Source organism: Syngnathus floridae, chromosome 11 (genome assembly GCF_059516105.1).
Source record: "Syngnathus floridae isolate MCC-2025c chromosome 11, RoL_Sflo_1.0, whole genome shotgun sequence".
NCBI classification, from domain to species: Eukaryota; Metazoa; Chordata; class Actinopteri; order Syngnathiformes; family Syngnathidae; genus Syngnathus; species Syngnathus floridae.
Genome location: NC_142423.1, coordinates 14,480,296 through 14,500,404, shown reverse-complemented (window position 1 = coordinate 14,500,404; position 20,109 = coordinate 14,480,296). Strand labels below are relative to the sequence as shown.

At 41.0% G+C, this 20,109-nt stretch overlaps 3 protein-coding genes and 1 long non-coding RNA gene across 4 annotated transcripts in view; 1 reads left to right on the top strand and 3 right to left on the bottom strand.

The window, feature by feature from the left end:
- Nucleotides 1-1,256: 1,256 nt before the first annotated feature.
- igfn1.4 (immunoglobulin like and fibronectin type III domain containing 1, tandem duplicate 4) lies at nt 1,257-6,570 on the bottom strand. Its single transcript, XM_088389793.1, has 17 exons — nt 6,388-6,570; nt 6,201-6,314; nt 5,827-5,995; nt 5,429-5,701; nt 5,169-5,354; nt 4,903-4,980; nt 4,698-4,813; nt 4,399-4,540; nt 4,030-4,323; nt 3,512-3,814; nt 3,196-3,375; nt 2,980-3,108; nt 2,820-2,899; nt 2,522-2,714; nt 1,960-2,256; nt 1,514-1,840; nt 1,257-1,431 (listed from the first exon to the last, which is right to left on the bottom strand). The coding sequence occupies exons 1-17, from the start codon at nt 6,439-6,441 to the stop codon at nt 1,427-1,429; spliced, it is 2,940 nt and encodes a 979-aa protein (XP_088245919.1). The 5' UTR covers nt 6,442-6,570; the 3' UTR covers nt 1,257-1,426.
- Nucleotides 6,524-8,705, bottom strand: LOC148391333 (immunoglobulin-like and fibronectin type III domain-containing protein 1). The gene is made up of 7 exons (XM_088389646.1): nt 8,660-8,705; nt 8,342-8,362; nt 7,408-7,530; nt 7,174-7,313; nt 6,858-6,957; nt 6,661-6,739; nt 6,524-6,575 (listed from the first exon to the last, which is right to left on the bottom strand). Exons 1-7 carry the CDS (start codon nt 8,703-8,705, stop codon nt 6,524-6,526), a joined length of 561 nt encoding a protein of 186 aa, XP_088245772.1.
- A 251-nt stretch (nt 8,706-8,956) lies between these two features.
- Nucleotides 8,957-20,109, top strand: part of LOC148391329 (uncharacterized) — a 131,975-nt gene continuing 120,822 nt past the window's right edge. The window contains exon 1 of the long non-coding RNA XR_015861233.1: nt 8,957-9,088. This is a non-coding gene — a long non-coding RNA (uncharacterized LOC148391329). The remainder of the gene's footprint in view (nt 9,089-20,109) is intronic.
- LOC148391332 (immunoglobulin-like and fibronectin type III domain-containing protein 1) lies at nt 12,973-19,746 on the bottom strand. The gene is made up of 22 exons (XM_088389830.1): nt 19,695-19,746; nt 19,447-19,569; nt 19,214-19,350; nt 19,014-19,113; nt 18,893-18,934; nt 18,762-18,807; nt 18,501-18,684; nt 18,249-18,344; nt 18,021-18,177; nt 16,947-17,780; nt 16,748-16,872; nt 16,542-16,683; nt 16,137-16,430; nt 15,667-15,963; nt 15,423-15,602; nt 15,084-15,212; nt 14,691-14,999; nt 14,516-14,601; nt 14,235-14,427; nt 13,831-14,127; nt 13,177-13,503; nt 12,973-13,092 (listed from the first exon to the last, which is right to left on the bottom strand). Exons 1-22 carry the CDS (start codon nt 19,744-19,746, stop codon nt 13,088-13,090), a joined length of 4,155 nt encoding a protein of 1,384 aa, XP_088245956.1. The 3' UTR covers nt 12,973-13,087.

Sequence of the window (20,109 nt, the reverse complement as noted above, 5' to 3'; positions counted from 1 at the left end):
TCAAAATAAGAATTCAATATAACTTACTTGCAACCCTTGGTTGATCTGTCCGTTCGCCAATCTGTTTTCTCGTCTATCTAACATGGAGGGCGTTGGCACCCCTTTTTATTTGGCAATAAAAGGCCGAAATCCTTACGTGGTCGAAATGCAGTTGGTAAAAAGCCATATTAAAGCAGACGTGAAGGACAGCAGTTCCTTTTACTCATCCTAATAAAAGTGATAGCCTCACATTTGAACTGGAAACATAATCGTGACTTAATCTGCTATTGGCCATATCCATTGAACAATATACACCGTTAATAATGACAATGTGAAACCTTTGACGACAGGAGGTTTACAATTTGGACAACAGATTGATGATATATGGCAGTCTGTTATTCATATATTTGAGTGGCATAGTTTTCTGATGCCTAGTAAGCTACGTTGGCGCTCTACTCTAACGACCCACAAAGCGTTGATCGCAAGTATTCCCGCTGGCAGCGTCCTTGTAACGTGATCTTTCAACTTTAATGGCTGATAAACGTTAACGTGAGACATTTAGTCACACTCCAAAGTGTCGATGAAAAATCTCACAGCATCCACTTTCTGCCGGGCAAGTCATGCAGCGTTATAAAAAGATGACAACTCATGAGGTGCAAGCGTGTTGAGCACGACTGGAGGTTCAGATTGTTTGGGGTCAAGCTCATCCAGAATGCTTGAATGGTCACCTAAATACCAAAATCTAGTCCATGGCTGGAGAACAACACTTTATTTGACCAGGAAAGAAATTGAAATTTGGACTGGTAGCTCCTCTTAAAGGTTATATGATAGGTACGGTAGAGGATCAAATGGTCATTTTACTGCTGTGTTAAATATGGAAGGGCAATGAAAAATGGTCGGACTGTTCTTAAGCCTGAAAGATGCCCTGTGATCCTTTAAGGTGTCATCAGGCCCTACAATTTCGCCATTTAAAAATATAACAGTATGTTGTAAGCACATGTTGGATTTTGTCATGGAAGAATACAGTTGGACACTTGAATATGAATGCCCCTTAAATTGTAAAAAAGATTTCCGGGAAAAAAATGCCTACAAAGTCTCATAGAACTTGGCTAGTAGAGTGTTTGGAGCCCTAGTACAGCTACTTATTCATCAGTACTGGTCACAACCAATCACATACATATACAATACAGTGTCCTTTATTAAGTGTGACAAAAACAGTTGCATGGGATTATTTAATGTATCAAATCCGAGTAAAAACAAACACATAGGTCGCAACTTGATGATTTATTTCAGTCATGATCCCGAAAACATTTGTAGTTCATTTAAAGCGTTTCAAATAAACAAGTTACCATTTGAACTAAATGACTATCCAGTCTTCCTTATATTACCTACTCCTTTTTTTTGTTCTCTCAATTAAAACAACATCCGATAAGGCCCTCCTGCTGATTCAATCTGTGGAGAGAAAGAAAATGAAAAGATGAACTACTATACAGAATAAACCACAAAATCTGTCATTAAATTCCAATAAACCCACCTCTAACAATGAGTTTAGTGGAGCATTCTGCCTTGCCAAATGAGTTAACGGCAACAACTTTATATTCTCCGCTGTCCTTTGGCCGCACTCTGAGAATATACATGCAGCATACGCCGAAAGAGTTGGTGATATAGTAGTTTTTGTCCGAGTTGATGCATTGGTCATTGAGGAACCAGGACACGCTGGGCGTTGGGAACCCTCGCACGGCACACGTCATGTAGACCTGGTAACCTTTTGGTGGTGCGTGGAGCTTCAGAGGGACCAAGATGGATGGGGGCCTCTCAAAGCTGATATTCATTGAGTTGATTCCTTTGTGTGAGATTGGAACTTGACAGAGAATAAAATGGATACGATTTAATTGTAGAATATGATAGTTGTGTCTTTCAAATTGAACTCAAAAGTTACAGTCCTCGCATTCTTGGGATGAACTGTTGAGCGTAACCAACCTCTGTTGCCATTAATTCCCCATGTTGGTGACTGCGACGGCTCCGACACCCCCATGTCGTTCTTGGCGAAGATCCGGAAATGATATTCAAGCCCCGGAAGGATGTTGGTAACTGTGTGCGTATGGGTGAATAGTCGATCTGCAACAATTTTCCACACCCTGGTGTTGGAGTCGCGTTGAGCCACCCTGTAGTAAAGTCTGTCATCAAGCTCCTCGTCCGGCGATGGAGCCCATGTTATCACCACTTTGCCATGGACTGTTTGTTCCAATTCCACTGGGCCTGGGCTCTTTGGTTCGTCTGGTTTCAAAAAAGCAAACTATCAACATCTCTCTTTTGCAGTTGCGTATTTCAGAGTCTGAAATCTATCTATTAAGAGCAACAACTAGCCGGAATTGAACCAGCAACCTTCCGGGTGTGGCTGCTCCAGTGTCCCAATCCACATTATGTAAATATTAATAATCCAAATCTTGCAAAATGTGGGACTTATAAATCTACAATTCAATGTAGTTTTAAAGACATGTCCAGCTTCACTTGTAGGAAACTTGGTTAAGATTGTTCTTACCTGTTACTCTAACCTCAACATCAAAAGAAGCCTGTCCGACTGAGTTTTTGGCTACGATCGTGTAGCTGGCCGAGTCTGAGCGCTTCGATGAAGGAATAACAAGCTGGGACATTCCTTCAGAATTGATGACTTTCACCCAAGGGGGTAACGGTTCATCGTCCTTGAGCCATGTGATCTCCGGTGGGGGTTCAGCCTGCATACATGAGATATCACCATCAAGTGATTGTCACAATGTAAATCAATCAATCAATAAAATAGGACGTTTGAAGACTAATACTGACAGCTTGTGTGGCCATACCTCATAGAGAATTTTCACACGTGCTGAATTTCCTGCTCTGATAACAATGAAGTCTTCTGGGTCTTTGAAGTAAGGCCTCACTGGATGGAAAGACAACATCATCATCACTGCCTCAAGTTTACTCTTATTATACTTACAGCAAGAGAGATAAACAACTTACTGTTGGGATTCTTTGCACACACCATTGCAGACGGGGGGCTCGGATCGCCCGCTCCAGATTCATTAATTGCAAGAACCCTGAACTCGTACTCTGCTCCTTCAGTGATGTCTTTAACTGCATAGTTGACATCTGCAGAGAAGGTGAAAAACAATGTGGCTGTCAAAACTGTCTACTATTAATCATTTTAAACAGGATGCTTGCATGTCTATGACGAACCTTCAATGGGTTCATTCACCGCGTTCAAGGCAATCCACTCATTTGTGTCCTTCTTCCGTTTCTCCACTTGGTAACCGATGATGGGTACTCCCCTGTCATCTTCGGGAGGGGTCCACGTCAATGTGATACAGGTCTTTGATGCACTGACCACTTTGGGGACACTGGGCGGCCCAGAGAGTACTGCAGTAAGAAACAAGTTAACATTATCATTAGAAGGAATAAGTGGATGGCATCTACGCATTGACTGCAGATTATTTTCAAAAATATTCAGAGAGCCCAAGGGGATTGAGTAATGAGATTTTTTTCAGTTTCTCACTCATGATGCCAGCCATAATGCTATCAGCCGTCTCCAGGAAGTCGCCAAGGCCTTCAGAGTTCTCGGCATAAATTCGATAGCTGTATTTCTTTCCGTGGGTCACGTTCCTGTCCCTGAAGGTAGTCTTGTCGCCGGAGACATGTCCGAGTTTGGTCCACAGATTGTGGCCTGCCTTCTGGCGCTCAATGTTGTAGTTTGTGATTGGGCATCCACCGTCATCTTTGGGAGGTTTCCATTTGATCTCAATGAGAGACGAGGTTGTATCAAGCGTCTCCACCGGACCCTCCGGTGGACCTGGACGGTCTATGGAGAAAAACATAACTTGTTTTAGTTTTTTAATTAGTGTGCAACACTTGGAACAAATGTCTTATCTCTTCTGCATTCGGTGTTCATTGCTATTTCTCATTGAGCTGGGCAAATACTATTCCATTTTTAGAAGTATTTATTCAAAAATAAAGCAGCCTGCTTGGAATACAGCTTGAAAGGGGCACCGGTTTTTGCCAGCTTTACTTTCTTACCGAGCACAAAAAGCTGAGAAGTAGCTTCTGCGGTCCCAAATGGATTTTTAAGATGAATTTTAATTTCCCCCATGTCTGCCCGCAGGCAGTCTTTGATGAGCAGCCGGCTGTGATTGGGCTCCTTCACAATCTTTACTCCTCCTCCATCTTTGACCTCTGAGCCATTCTTAGACCAGTTAACAGTCAAAGACTCCTGAGGTGCAAAGGGCATCTTGAAAGTTGCATTGTGGCCCACTCTCACTGTCAATGGCTTGCAGAACTTGTGAAGGTCGTCAGGGTCAAATTCCGGTACGTCTACAATGCACAAATAGTAATTGAGTGTAATGCATGCAAATGAGCACTTGTAACGGTTTAAACCAAATATAGTACCTCCAACGGTGACCTTTCCTTGCGTACTCTGATCCCCTGATACAAAGCGGTACAGGCCAGAATCCTCATCTCGGCAGTTTTCAAAAGTCAGCATGTGAGAGGTGGACTTTTTGCTCATGCTGATTCCAGCACCAGCACCTATCTAATAAATCACAAATAAAAAGAAAAGTCATTTTGCCTTACGCTGCCATCCAAAATATAAATGGTAAGACAATATCATGGACGTGTTCTTATGTTTAGGTGTAATTAGAGCATTTCAAGACTTCAAATCTTCAACAACAACAAAACAAATCATTTACTGGTTCTCCATCTTTAAACCAGGTGCCGTCGCAGTCCATGTTCATCGTGACTTTTAGTTCAGCTGACTTCCCACGTAGACAGTAGATATGAGAGAGTCCACATGTGATCACAGGTTCTGAGAACAGCAGTTGAGTGTGCTTAATAGAGTTAACCCAAAGGAACAATCAGAAATACCATGAATGAATTCGATTACTTTTGCCTTACCATCTGTTGCAGCTACAGGTGCTGGCTCAACGTCCGCAACCGTCGTATCAGAGGGCACATCTTCCGATTCCTTATTTCCTGTTAAATATTCACACTTATTGCTGGGTCAGAAATATATCAATGCAGGCAAACTGAAAGTTGATGAATAGAAAAAAGATGCAACTGCAACTCAAAAATGAAGAAATATTTTCAGATAAAACCGCATCGGTCCATCCATATTGTCGTCCGTTCATGTTTTGGTGAAGTGTTGGGTTGGGCAGTCTTACCTGGTTTGGGAGTTTCAGATGGGAGCGGGGCTTCTTCTGCAGCTTTGATTTGTTCTTTCAGTTCTTCTTTCTGCTTCTCCAACTTTTCATGTTGCTCTTGAGCCACCTTCTGCAGGTCCATACCGGACCCCCCAGCCCTTGTTGTCTTCCTCATAGACTTCTTGCCCTTACCAGCATCTTTATCAGCTAGAGTGAGATGGGAGTACTGAAGTGCCGTTGATTATTTTAATAATGATCTAAATGTAGATTGAAGAACATACCTTCAACAATCAGCCAGGCGTTACATGATTTGATTCCTGCAGTGGCAGAATAAATGCCTTTGTCTACAACCATGCAGTCTTTGACCACTAGTCTATGAATGAGCTTGTCCTCAGAAACCTCAATATCATATTTATCTCCTTGTTCCAAGGGCAAATTCTTTCCAAACCATGAAATCTTGGCAAGGGGCGTGGAAAGGACACACTCAAATATGGCGTCTTCTCTCTCCATCGCCTTTACTTCCTCAATTTTCACCAAGAAGTCAACCATGGGAACTGAAATAAAATGATTTCAAAGAGGTAGTATCATCTAAGACTAACTGTAGCAATGATTCAAGTAGGAGGAAAAAACGCCTAAAAATAAACTTGGCCTGATAACTTTTAGAACGGTGTTCACTTACTTTTCAAATCTGTGGAAAATATGTTCACATTAGCTACATCCAACTGGTAGAATCCGCCATCTTCTGGCATGAGATCCCTTATGCTGAAAATATACTTCCTCCCTACTCTCCTCAGACTGTGCTTCATCATATCTCCTAGTTCTTTTGTGTAGGGAACCATTTCACCATCCTGTGGAGGGAAGTCACAATTCAGTGCCGGGAATGCTTCAAGAAAACATACTGAAACATAAAATATTTGAAACAAGAATTAAAAATCAAATCTGTATAGTATGAGCCACAGTTTCGACAAGAATGTTGATCTTTCAGCAAAGAATCCAGGTTAGTCCATGACCTTTGGTGGGATGGTAAATGGTGTAGCCTTGTTTTCACCTGACCTTATACAGGTATATTGAGGTGCTCTGCTCGATAAGTTCCATGTCAATCTCAAAGGATGCAGTACCGTCTGCATTCACTCGGATAGGTCTCAGGTTGGATATGTTCTTGACAAACTGTGTTCAAAAGAGAACAGAAATTAAAATGGCAGAATGGCTGAATATGCGTTCTGTGGCCATATGAAAAAACCTCAGCTTGTTCCTCTTCTCGTTCCTTCTTCATTTCATTGAGTTTCTTCAGCATCCAGCGAAAATCAGTCACTCCATACTCTGCACAAATTCTCTCGTAGTCTTTCTTATCAGCGCTAAGTAGCAGCTCCCAAAATTTAGGATCCAACTCTCCATCCTTCTTCTCTGCTTGCTCCGATTTTGGACGTACTTTACTGAAGAGAAGAAACAGGAGTGCTTTGCTGGGTTGGTGTTTTTTTTTTTTGTTTGAAACACTATCTTAAAGATAGCTGACCTTTTTCGTAGGCATTTCTTAAAACCACCGTTGATGGGTTCTGTTGCATTTTGCTGGGCTTTGTTCTTTTTGTAGCCAACTGGAAAACACAAAAATACCCTCGTTTGATTGATATGGAAATAAATTTTAAGGACACACAATAAAGATTTAACACCTGCCGTTGATCATTTCTAACCCTGACAACAGATGGGTCTTACCTTCAATAACATTCAAAACAACTGTCACCATGGCTTGTCCGAATTCATTTGTCGCAAAACATTTGTATGTGTCTGCTTGAGCCGCTGTGACATTTGGCATCTGGAAGATTCAGAACATAGTGCTGCTAATTGATGCTGTGCATTTCAAACCACAATCTGTGTGTCAATATAAAAGCACATTACAAGTCAAACAATAGACCAAATCCATTCATTATACTCTTTCACGGGGCGACACGTTACGGTGAATGACTGGTTAGCAAAGACAATGACCAACTGCTTTTCACATTTTCCCCATACTATTTGGTGAATCACTTGCCTCAAATGTATGCTCATTGGAGTTGGCGTCATATTTGCTCTGATATTTTGAAGTGTCAGACACATCGCCGTTATTTCTGCTCCAATGCACAGTGGGTTTAGGATCTCCAGTGACAATGGCTTTAAAGAAAGCAAATTTCCCTGCAGAATGCAATCATTATTATCAATAGGTTTTTGCTCTCTGAATTGCAAGATTGATTATTTAAAGTTAATTGAGTTAGTCATTAGTACCTACCTTCTTGAATAGTCAAAGCAATTGGCTTGCGGGTAAAGTCTGGATGACTCCTCCCCTCTGGCAGCGTCTCTATGAACTGGGTAATCATCACTCCGGGAACACGAGACTTTTTCCGGATACCCCCTGAGATACCATTGCAGAAACAATGATGTCTTTGTCAGTGGAAATGATCAAATGAAAAGCTCCAACCCGAAACTCATCGTCACGTTTAATCACATCACCGCTATTTTTAAAGCATGCTGTGGCCCATTTTAATAGGCAACATGAAGTTTTACAATGTCAATTGAGTTGAACCTGTAAAGTACACTGGTTGGAATATGCCCCCTTCCATGCCCATCTCATGCTATCTGATTAATCCTATTTCCTTGGGAATGCATGCCTCATTTCCATTCTGGGAACCAGGCATGTGCACAGATAGACTCCTCATGGCGCTCCAGCACCAGTATTTTTGTCCCAAATGACAAAAGTGTCTTGTGTCGAGAGGCCATTTTTTATGAATCAAAAGGTGCAAAAAAGAACTTAAAAAAAGCCCTTTGTCATCACTCGCCTCCCAAAGAGTGTTGATTTGGGGTTTTTTTTTGGTTTTTTTATTTCTGCCCTTCATTGTGCAGTGCTCACATGCCTTTTCCATTTGCACAATATACCTATTTATCAATCATAGCTAGCCTTTTTAATTTGATTGCAGCTTTCATTCACCTCCATTATAAAGCGTTATTTTGACTGTGTTAATTGATTCAACATAAATTACTACATAGGTTAAAAACTGTGCACGTGCGTGCCAGAAACCAATATTTTATACCAAGGCTGCAGATCTACATATGATAAATGGTATCTGTTGCATAGCAGTAGGTCATGCATCTGTAAATATGAGGGAGGAAGAAGTATTAAGATGGGTGATAAATAGCAAGCTTCTCTGCAAGTCCCCTAAGCCTACCTTCGTTTTCTGCAGCGGGGCCTGATAAGGTAGAAAAGCACACAACAGTATAAGTCAGGACAGTCGTATTGGCTTAACCCATTCAACTGAGATAATGTAAATAAAAAATAATAATACTTGACAGCAGTCTGTGCAGTAATACAGGACTAAATGTAATCATTTCCATTTAGGTCATGGTTTTTCTCATCTTGAAACACTGCATCTTTTTTTTTGCTTGAAAGTACTGTGGCATGATTGCTTCTTTGATATTTTCATTTAAGAATACATACTTTAAGTACGTCAGACAGTCGTTTGTAAATTTAGTTTTGCTCTGCTTGCCTTGGCCATTGCCTGTCCCATCTGTGATACTGGCTCTTTTGGACATCTTGGATTCTTGGACGATTCTTGACAGAAAAAAACGAAAAAAAAAAAACATGACAGAGTTAAGGACTGCATATTTAAGCCCCTCCCCAAAAAAGAACTGAGTGGAAACCATTACGCTAGCATGTGGCTGTGGTCCATGCAGCTGCTTGCTGGGTGCTTTGGTTTATCGCACTCCCTCAAAATAAAATCCTCATCAAAATAAAAATTTTATGTTGCCCTGTCAACATTCAGGGTGATGGATTCATTTATAGAGTTAATTTCAGCCATCTTAAGGTATCATTATACAGCTTTCTTCTGTTTTGTTTTCATTGCGGCGTTTTACTTTGATACTCGAGTCGCCCTGGCCACCAAGCATTTTTTTATGATCTGTCAGTCCTATTTACAGTAAGGTTCTGTATATTAATACTGTATTTAATTACTGCAATGATTTCTTAACTTAGAAGGGCAAATGTCAGATATAAACTAAAATATAAAATAAACTGATAAGGCATGTTTTTGTCATGGATTGAGTATATCCTGAGTGTTGGGGGTTCACGAGGATACTTCAGTGATGTCATTTGAATGAAAGTGGTTGAAAAACAACAAGTGTCACATATCCCTAAATATGTTCCCTTCCAAGGAGTGAGAAAGCTTGACGCCCGGTTCCTACTCTACACTAGTGTATAGTGCATGTAAACTCTTATTCTTGTATTTTCAAGTGACCTATTTGTGATATCACATTTAATGTTCTGTCATTTCATTATGTCAAGCTCTTGAAAGCCAGAGAGGCCTGAAGGCACCAAATGTTCGGGTTGCAGGTTACCCCAATGTGTCCAGACCTGCGAGAGCCTTTTATAGCAGCTCACAGCTGTTGCAGAATTTTCTGGTTTTATTTTTTAATTTTGCATTGCTATAGTATTTGTGCATTATTGGACTGTTTACTTAAAAGCTAAGCTATGTACCGGATAGTAAGCTTTGGAGTACCAAAAGCACTCATCCCCATTGTGAAATTGTGCCACTTGGGAGGAAAAACATTAGATGATTTATCTTTTGCTACATGAGGCGTATCCTGTAGTTCAAGGTGAATGGGCATACTAACAGGCGCTGACTCACAGTTCATTCTATCTTTGAACTCCACACTAGCACCCTTTTGGAGTGCTATTTTTATCCTCATGGCATATGACGTTCCATCATTTGTAAATATCTTTCTGACATAATTTCCTTGGCCCACTTGTCAAATAGCACCAACATTCTTTCACAGATACTGTTGCTGGTGTAAATGGTTCTTATGACTGTATTACTATAAGCGTCCCATAGACTCATCATATAAACCATGTGATGGTTATGGATGTCTGCAGTCGACATTCCGTCGTGGGATGAGATCGTCACATGATAGGTCACAATAAAAGGGAAAGCTTTTCACTGCAGCAGCTTCCTAACGTGCTTGGAAATAAGTCTCGACATAACCAGACGTTTATAATATGGCACAGTTTTTGCATGTTTAGTCCCCTTAGAGAACTTAGAGGCCTATCTCCAAGGGAGCGTCATAAAAGTGGCTCATAAGAAGACGTCACTAAGGTCAAGTGCAAAAAGCACGTTGATGTCGTTATGTAGTAAACCCCTCAACAGCTGGAGATTTGTTTTTTTACCAATATATATGTTTTTTTGCCAATGTGTGCACCATGTTGTATTTTTTATTTTTATTTTTTTACACTGTAGGCAGAATATAAACGATTGCTTTGAATTCGGATAGTTTTTCTATTCCAAAACATGACCAGAGAATAGCAGCCAGACATTGTCAACTGTCAACTCCAAAGTAATTAAAATACTTAAATGATTAACTCCTACCAAATACTTGTATTACAAATAATATAATCCAAATTACGGATTTGGACAAAATAAATATAAAGATGCAAAAACTACTGTGAGGTAATGGTGTTATCATAAAGCTTAGATTTTTTGCTTGTATACAACCTTCATGTTAGGTACACATATATTTCTAATAAATGAAAATTTTGAGCACGGTAGAAATGTGCTAAATCCTGTATATTATACTTCGTAATGTTATTACTGAACAAATGTAGGTTGACACCAGAACCAATCATGTAAAGCAAGGAAACCAACCAAAGGATTACTTGTGTTGAAGACCTCCTCATGACTGGTGATGAACTTACCTCAGACTTTCTTGTTCCTCCTGAGTCCTTCCCACGTCCGGTCTTGCCTCCTTCCTTCACAAACTAAGTGCTTTAGAAGAATGTCCAGGAAGTGACTCTGTATTTAAGGACCCACCTGGTCTTAGGTGGGCACTGCCAAGATAGGCGGTGGTTGTTTTTGTTTTTGACCTAAATCGCAACCTCAGGCAAAAGGGGGAGGAGGAGGGAAGGCCTCACGGCAGGTGACAATGACCGCACTTTCCTCTCTGTAGAAGTGTGAACTTCTTAAGGCGATGTGGTTGCACTTGTCGCCCAGAGAAATTGTGTGATAGAACATTGATATACTTTTCCGACAACTTAGGACTTGATTATACGTACTGTACGTAAGTGATCACTAAGGTATCTGATGAATTTGAATTTTGACTTGATTTTTACTGTAGTTGAGGCGTCATTCCTAAGGTATTTTTTATTCAAGTGATCCACCCATTATAGTTTGTCATGGTTGTGTAAAAAAAAACATCTAAAAAAGTGCTGCGTTCTTTGTATTTTACAGGTTTTGTTTTCCTTCAAATGCAAAGAATTGCAACACTGGGATAGTATATCAAATGGATATCATATCCATAGCAACAAAGCGATTCATGTCATAGTCAAGTGTTGTGAGAGCACATGACAGCTAGCTTGGCGACAGTGTGACTGCCCTGTCACTGCCTCATAAATATCCTTTGACAATGGCATGTCCCGCGAGTGACATAAGGGCGGCCAATCACGTAACAGGTGTTTAGTTGGGTTGTACCAACATGGCGCCATAATATGAACGTAAACAGCCAAAACTGTCAAGTCAGAGTGGCGACCCCTGTCCCCATGATTCCATTATCCTCACCCCAAATGCATGTTGTGGATACCGGCAACAAGTGAGGGTATTTTACATGCGCCTCATGGAGACGGTGATGCTGGCATGCAGCCACAGCCCAGTTATTGGGACCTTGGCAAATAACAGTTATGCCCAGCGTGAGCACGTTTGTGTATTTCAAACCTTTGCGCCGACTCATGACACAAGCACATGCTTGTGCTGTTGTCATTCATCCAGGTCATTTTATTCTCAGTGCACTGAATTGATTGCAACTGGACTCCTCAGTTTTTATTAGAAGACATTTTGCCCCTCATTCCATAAGTGTTATCATGACGACTGATTTGGCCCTTCCGATGAGGGTCAAAACATCTTCCGAGACAAATTGAGTAGTGCAGTTGCGATCAATTCACTGCTCTGAGAATGACACGGCAGCTGTGATTTTTTTTGTCAAGCATGAAGATATGGGTCACTGAACTACCCAACCAAAAAACAAAAACAAATGTGTTCGGGAAGCCTGTTTTACCCCATCGTCTTCAGGATTATTTTAAAAACAATTTCATTTCTTTGTTTACAAGATTTCACACATAAAAGAGAAAGGCAAAGGACAGGAATCTCGTTAAAGTTCTGAGTCGTTAACAGTGTTATTGTTTCCTGGGGCTCGACACTGGAAGTCATGCACTTCATATTTTTTTTCCGTTCCATTTATGTCTTTCTGTAAAATGGGTCACAAATACCTTTATTAAAGCCTCCAAACACACAGCACACTAAAAAAGTTAAATTTGTGCACTTTATAGAGTTTATGTGAAATTTCAAGTGTAAATAAAATAAACAGATCCACTTTTATACGAGTTGAACCTTACACAGCTGTTGGCCAGCACCCCTGTTTGTCCCTTTTGCCCAAGGGACTCATGATAAGGCTCCTCTGGCACCACCAACGGGTGGAACAAATAAATGCAGTGTAAATAAACCACTTACTGCCTCCCCAAAGTAAAAATGCATTTCTGTGCCCCCCTCCCTTTTGCTTCAGCTCCTGGAAATAGAAACCACTGTATTCCATAGCCCAGGAAGCCACTAATTGGCCAAACATGAAATAGGACAGGAACCCCCAGACAGACCCAACCTTTTCAAATGAGACACAAAATGTTCCAATGTTTTGAGTAAAGTCTCTATAATTCTTCATCCTTGTAGTATATTTTGACAAAGGCATGTTATTAAGACACATGAGTACACAGATCGTGAATACATATTTCAGTTTTTCTATTGCCACATTAAATTGATCTTTCTGGATTACTTCTTAATATCATCCCAATGAGCAGATACCAAGGCAATACTGTGCTTGATTTCTTTTCCCTCTTCTTAAAAGAGCATGGTTCTTCAGTCGAGCAGGGTCATGCCATCACTCTAATCTGGTTATTGAGGGAAGAAAATGCATAGAATATGTACACCCAAATAATAACCTTTAAGATGTCAATAAATGAGTGATAATTTACCTTTAACAACAAGTACGGTTGAACATTCCACCCTGCCAAGAGCGTTTTCTGCAACGACCGTGTACTCCCCGCTGTCCTTGGGGCCCACTTTGAGTATGACCATAGAGCAGACCCCACACGTATTGGTGATGTAGAAGTTGCTGTTGGTGTTGAGGCTAATGTTATTCCTGTACCAAGTCACGTAGGGTTTGGGGTTTCCAGTCACGGCGCAGCTCATATAGCACTCGTAGTTCTCTGGAGTCTTGTGCATTTTGAGCGGAACAGAAAAAGAGGGAGCCGCTTCAAAACTGCAGTCCTTTGAGGCTGGGAGATTCAAAGAAAATGCTCCTGGATGGAAGAAAATAGGAAGGGCTTGATAATGAATAGCATTACAGTCATTTAGCATCTTCATATATTCTGCCCATTTTCAAACTGATCCATCCTCCCCACCGCCCAACTTCCATCCAAGTCAGGAAATGCATGATTATTTGATGGCTCTCCAGATTGTCCGTTACATCATGGCGAATGTTCAGACTGAATTTGCCCTCACTCATCTGCTTGAAAACCAATTGGGGCCGCAAGTCTAATTGCTAAAATATTTGGAAGAGGAAAACTGAGGGCCATAAAATGTGGACCCCAAATATCTGCTGCTGCTACCAGCTGTCACATCCCTACCTTTTTCTCGCTTCACTTCCCACTTTGGTGACTCAGAGGGTTCAGAGGTTCCCATGTCATTTTTGGCATAGACACGGAACTTGTACTGCCTTCCTGGCAAAATATTGACGGCAGTGAATTTATTGTTGAAAAGACGGTCCGCCAACGTTTGCCAACTGTGCTTGACAGAGTCATGCTTGGTGATCATGTAGTGCAGCCTGTCATCCTTTTTCTCATCCGGAGAGGCTGTCCAAGAGATCAACACCGCTCCAGGCACATTCTCCTCTAACTCCACCGGACCTGGTGGCTTGGGGTCATCTAGGAAAAAGGAAATCAACGTCATGCCACAAAAATAACACACACTCAGTTACCTCATCTGTGCAGCTCTCTTGCTGTGGATGATCAAATACTTCTCCCAGTTCTACCTGTGACTCTCATCTCAAAAGTGCATGACTCTTGTCCAACGATGTTTCTCAAGATCAAGGTGTAAATTCCGGTGTCTCGACGCTCGGACAGTGCGATCATTAACTGGGATGAAGTGTCAGAATTGCTCACTGTCACATGCTTGGGAAGAGGCAGACCGTCCTTGAGCCAAGTAATTGTTGGAAATGGAGAACCCTGCCAACAGCATAAGACAGATGTCCAGGAAATCTGCCTTGATTGAAATGACGGGTGTTGCACTCGTTCCTTTTCGTGAATACTCAACCTGGAAGTTATAGGTGACCCTCATGGAGTTGCCAGCTCTCGTTACCATAAAATTCTTTATCTTTTTGTCAGTGAAACGAGGTCTCACTGGAAGGAAATGAACATGCAAAATTGATGTAGGGAAATGGATCCAAAATCTTCATTATGAATGCAATTTAATAAGTCTACTCACTCACCTGGGGGAGGCATTGCAATGATGTACTTTTCCAACTCTTGAGGTTCACCATCTCCGCCCTCATTGGTGGCTACCACTCTTACCCAGTACATGGCCATTGACTTCAGACCCATGATCGTGAAGGAGTTTGTAATGATAGGGCTTGAGTTACAATGACCCCAATCTGGGTTTTCCGCCGGCCTGATTTCCACAAAATATCCTTTGGCCTCATCCTGGACACCTTCTTCTACCTTTGGTTCGGTCCATGTAAGAGATAAGGTGCTGTATGTAGAAGCTGTCACCTTCAGGTCTCTCACTTTTCCAGGGGGCTCTAAAAATGTCAACAAACATTATGAGTGAAGTGCTCACCCTTCCACTGAATCTGCATGAATCATTTGGGTTTTGCAATTCTCACTCTTTGGATCCCGTGCAAAAACAAACTCAGTAGGTGCACTTGGCTCTCCAACCCCAGAGATATTGATCGCTGAAACACGGAACTCATACTGGATGCCTTCAATAACATCTTTTGCAGCGTACTTTTTCTCTAGTAGAACACAAGACAGTTTAAACATACTGCATTGCATATCATATGTTTAATTCTAAATTAGAAATGGTTCTAAATGATGACTTGATTATTAAAACACGAGGTGATTAATTTGATCGATTTGTTATCAATGTATTTGGACACCTCTATTTGAATGAAATAGCCACTGTATGAATGGAACCCCCCTGCATTTGTTCTCCTGACCTTTACCTTTGATGGACTCATCCGAAGGGTTGACAAGGCTCCAGAGATTACTGCCGTTCTTTCGTTTCTCCACATTGTATCCTAAAATGTTGGTCCCTCCCGTATTTGAAGGTGGAGACCATGCAAGATTGATACAGTCCTTAAAAGCACTTACAATTTTCAGGCCAGTGGGAGGTCCAGGGTATGCTACAAAAACGACATTTGTTGGTCAGAACCAAACCCGTTGGATCATAATTTTGCGGTAACTTACCCTTGGTCCCAGCTTGAATGTCACCAGTTTCCATCATTTCACTGATACCTTGCTGATTCTCAGCCCTGATGTGATATGCGTACCTTCTTCCATGATCCACATCCAAGTCCCTGTATTGGGGTTCAGGACCAATTTTTCCCAAAGTCTTCCAGCTATTTCGGCCAATTTGTTGACGTTCCAGGATGTAATTGGTAATTGGGGAGCCTCCGTTGTCTTTGGGAGGCCTCCATTTGAACGCGATACAGTTTGCAGAACTTTCGATTATATCTACGGGCCCTAGGGGCACTGTTGGCTTGTCTGAGGTCAAACGAAAGAAAGAAAGAAAGAAAGAAAGAAAGAAAGAACAAGCTTGGTCACATGTCTAAACCATAAAGACACTAGTGGAATGAATCATAGATGAATTTTACATCAACTGCATTTTGTATTTTGTTTGATTCTTTCAAATAATAGTGCCATTTTTTTTTACATACCAAGAACAGTGAGTTGAGTGACCGCCTCTGTTGTTCCAAAATCATTTTTAATCTTTATCTTTATTTCCCCTGAGGTTTTGCGCTTGCACTTGAGCAGCAGTAGGCGAGTGTGCGAGGAGGACTTCTCAATTCTTGTGCGGGTGTCCTCCAATAGCTCTTCGCCTTCGTTGAACCATTGGATTTTCATTGGCTCCCGGCCAAGAAAGTACAGCACGAAGGCTGCGTCTTTCCCAGTGTTTACGATAACCGGTTTTAAGAACTTAGTGAGGTCATCCTTATTCATTCTTGGGGGATCTGTCAGAAGAGCACATATTATTTTATGTGAACCATCCATCACTGAAAGACCTCTTCAAGGGCTTCTCTCTTTTTATTTCTTTATTTAATTAATGAATGAGTTGACACTACCTTCAACAATCACCATCGCTTCCGTTTTACGGCCATCGGCTTCATAGCGATACTTTCCAGCATCCTCTTCTTTACAGTTTTTTAACACTAGCTTACGATAAGACCCTTCTTCAACAATACGGACATCATCTGTAGATGCTATCTAAAATGCACATTGAAGCCATTAAAAAGAAGCATCACTGTCAAATGAACTCTTGGTCTCTTACCTTTTTGCCATCTTTGTACCAGAATCCTTCACAGTCGTCGCTGCTCAGTCTGCAGACTAATTCCGCCTCTGTATCAATGATTGCGTTGATGTCGGACAAACCACTGGTGAAGTAAACACCCGCATCTGGATGGTAAAGGTCACAGTTAGGAATGAAAGCGAATATGTCGATCAAAGCGCTGCTACCCCATTCAGCTTACCCATGGCGGTATCGGGAACAAGTGGGCCCTTTCGCACTCTTTTCTTTTTCTTCAGAACTGGTTCCTCGTCGTCTTTATCATTAGAGACTTTGGGATCGGTAGTCTGCGTCGGCTTGTCTTTTCTCTTTTCCACTTCCACTCTTTCTGCATCTTCCTCTTCCATTTCCTCCTCAGATTCCTCATCATCTGCTTCAAATTCTTCCTCTTTGGCTGAATTTTCATCCTTACCATCATCTTTTTTCTCAACCGTCACCTTTACTGTTTGTTTTGTTTTGTCTGTGGATTTGGGCATTGCTTTATCTTTAGTATAGTCACTTACTGTATTTTTAGTATCTCCTTTTGTTTTAGTCTTATCCTCTGCCATAGCTTGAATTTCAGTCTCTGTTGTTTTTTCTTTAGTCGTTTCCTCGACATTACCATGAATTTTAGTATAACATTTTTCTTTAGTCTTCTCTGTTTTTTCTTTAGTCTTGTCTTCTTTAGCTTGAATTTTAGTCTCAGTTTTTTCTTTGGTCTTTTCTTCTTTAGCTTGAATTTGAGTCCCTGCTTTTTCTTTAGTGGTATTCTCTGCTTCAGCTTTATTTTTCGTCTGTTTTTGTTCTTTAGGTTTAACATCTGCTTTGGCGTTAACATCTACTATTTCTTTGCCTTCAACCTCTTCCTCTGCTTTTGCTTCAACCTCTGCTTGTGCCTTGGCTGTTGCAAGCAACTCATCTCTTTCCTTCTGTAGTTTGGCCTGTTGCTCCTCAGCGATCTTCAGCAGATCTGCTCCACCACCTGCTCCAGTTGTTTTGTGAGCTTTCGTCTTTCCAACCAAGTTTGGGTCATTGTCCCCTGATTATATATTTTAAAAAAGCAAAAACAATACAGATGTCGTGTTAACAAAGCTTTATCTGGCATTTTATTTCAACCAAACATGCATTTGTATAGTGCTTATCCTACTGAGAGTTTCACCCGCCAATCATACGGCACATATAGACCAACAGTCTAGTCGGTCGGCACTGGGAACTTTATGAAGAGGATATTTCAAGGGTATGTACATCATAAGAAATCAATCTTGATGCGCCGTCTCACCTTTTAATTCAGTCGAGAAAATCTTGACCCCATCAACCTCCACATGGCACATTCCAGCATCTTCAGGATGAACGTCACTGATGCTGAACGCAAACTTCTTCTCCGCTTGTTTTAATTTCACCTCTGCATCCCCATCAAAAGGAACCAGTACGCCATCCTGTCCGATCACATTAAAAACCTTTCTTTCACATTTACCAGAACATTTACATTCAAATGGGAGCGTCTCACCTTAGTCAAGATTTTACTTGCCGGGTCTTTGAGGGACATCTCAGCTCTATAACCTTTGACTTCAATAGGTTTTAAATTGCAGAGTCTCTCAACAACCTGTTTTTATGCAGATCGGGACAAAACAATATCGTGTAATATTGCCATTTTGTGTTGCAGACACTTTGCATCCATCCAATTTCACTCGTGCTTATCCTACAACCATTCACCATTACATTCAAGCCTCCAATGAGTGGGAAATGTGGCAAAAAATACCTTCTCTTGCTCACATTCCTGTTCCAGCTTCTTTTCTTTTAGTTTCTTTAGCATCCAGCGGAAATCTGTGACACCGTATTCACTGCAGATCCTCTCGTAATGTTTTTTATTAGAGCTCAACAAAAGCTCCCAAAACCTGTCGTCAATGACTCGTTTGACTTCGGGTTTAGGTTCGATTTTAACCCTACGCAAGAAATGAATTGATATCAAAGAAAAATGGCATTTGCTTTTGCCACACGGACTCACTGGAATTGTACTTACGTGCGTCTTAAGGCCTTCTTGAAGTCTTCAGGGAGTTCTCGGACAGCTGGAATGCATTGAGGGTGGGGTAGGTTGTTTTTGATTCCCGGTAATTCAATCTTTGTGTATGTCAAACTGTGCAAAGTGTGTACCTGTTCTAGATTGCTGCAAGGCTCTGCTCTTTTTATAGCCAACTAGAAAGAAAAACATCATAATTTGTTTTGCTCACTAATGAAGTTTTATTTATGAAGTACATGTATGTAAGGGCCTCACGTTCAATGATATTTAGGGCAGCTGTGACAACTGCTCTTCCATACTCGTTTGTAGCAAAACATTTGTAAGTGTCAGCGTGTTCTGCGGACAGCTCCGGTATCTATGGAAATGCAAAATTGATGCAACAGTTACGACATGCATTACCGCCGGGTTATTCATATGTCCATCTCCATTTATTTGAGTCACTCTTATGAGCTCACCTCCAGTGAATGTTCACCAGAAAGTGAGTCATAGACCATTTTGTAATTTTCTTCGTCAATTTCTCCATTATTCCTTGCCCACGACACCCTTGGCGCGGGTTTGCCGCTAACTCTTGCTTTGAAAATGGCAAGCTTTCCTAGAAATGACACGATAAAATCGCAGGTCATCATGGCATGATGTCTCCCAAACAAAAAACACCCAAGGCTTTGAAAGAGAGGCGTTTGCACCATACCTTCTTGAATGGTCAGAGCTATGGGTTTCCGGGTAAAGTCTGGGGTGCTCATTCCCACAGGGACTTCTTCCACAAATTGAGTGATCATCACTCCTGGCACCCTTGACCGCTTTTTGATATTCACTGTCAAAAAAAAGGGCTAAGAGTTTGTAAAAATTGCCTGAATCCCTCTACGGCGCATACATTTTGGACTAACAACAAGTAGCTTAAAACAAAATAAAATAAAGAATAGAGACGATGTTACTTACCTTGCCCAGGAGCAGTTGGCTCCACATCGTTAACTCTACGTATCTTAAACATTTTGATTTAGATGCACAGCTTGTATAGCTGCTCTGTAAAATACAGATGTCTTACAATGAGTTACTATAGGACAGCAAATGATCAGTCTTGCATAACTGACTGAGGATTAAAATCTTCTCAAAATTGCATTTTGGGACATTTTAAAAGAGATGCATAATTGACAACAAAAACTTTAAATTTGAGTCAGCTGAAAAAGTTATTTTCAGTTGTTATGAATACTTACTCTAATTATAATTTAGTTTACTGCTTGACTACGAGACATTGCCACTTTTGTACAAATCCGGGTTAAACATATATGACTCTAAAGTAAAATTCCCAATTAGACATTGATGCTAAATACACATTAAATTACAGTTTGTTATA

Bases quoted from the DNA above. Each gene is read 5' to 3' on its own strand.
- igfn1.4 (XM_088389793.1), bottom strand. From the start codon at position 6,441: ATGCTGAAGAAACTCAATGAAATGAAGAAGGAACGAGAAGAGGAACAA. The intron at 6,315-6,387 runs GTTTTTTCATAT...TTTTGAACACAG, and splicing joins GAGAAGAGGAACAAGCTGAG to TTTGTCAAGAACATATCCAA. The intron at 3,376-3,511 runs GTGAGAAACTGA...TTCTTACTGCAG, and splicing joins CATTATGGCTGGCATCATGA to TACTCTCTGGGCCGCCCAGT.
- LOC148391333 (XM_088389646.1), bottom strand. From the start codon at position 8,705: ATGTCCAAAAGAGCCAGTATCACAGATGGGACAGGCAATGGCCAAG. The intron at 8,363-8,659 runs GCAAGCAGAGCA...CTACCTTATCAG, and splicing joins TGGGACAGGCAATGGCCAAG to GCCCCGCTGCAGAAAACGAA. The intron at 6,740-6,857 runs GTAAGACCCATC...TGTGTTTTCCAG, and splicing joins TGTTTTGAATGTTATTGAAG to TTGGCTACAAAAAGAACAAA.
- LOC148391332 (XM_088389830.1), bottom strand. From the start codon at position 19,746: ATGTTTAAGATACGTAGAGTTAACGATGTGGAGCCAACTGCTCCTGGG. The intron at 18,178-18,248 runs GTGAGACGCTCC...GTGATCGGACAG, and splicing joins CAAGTAAAATCTTGACTAAG to GATGGCGTACTGGTTCCTTT. The intron at 16,684-16,747 runs GTAAGAGACCAA...TGTGCATTTTAG, and splicing joins GGTACAAAGATGGCAAAAAG to ATAGCATCTACAGATGATGT.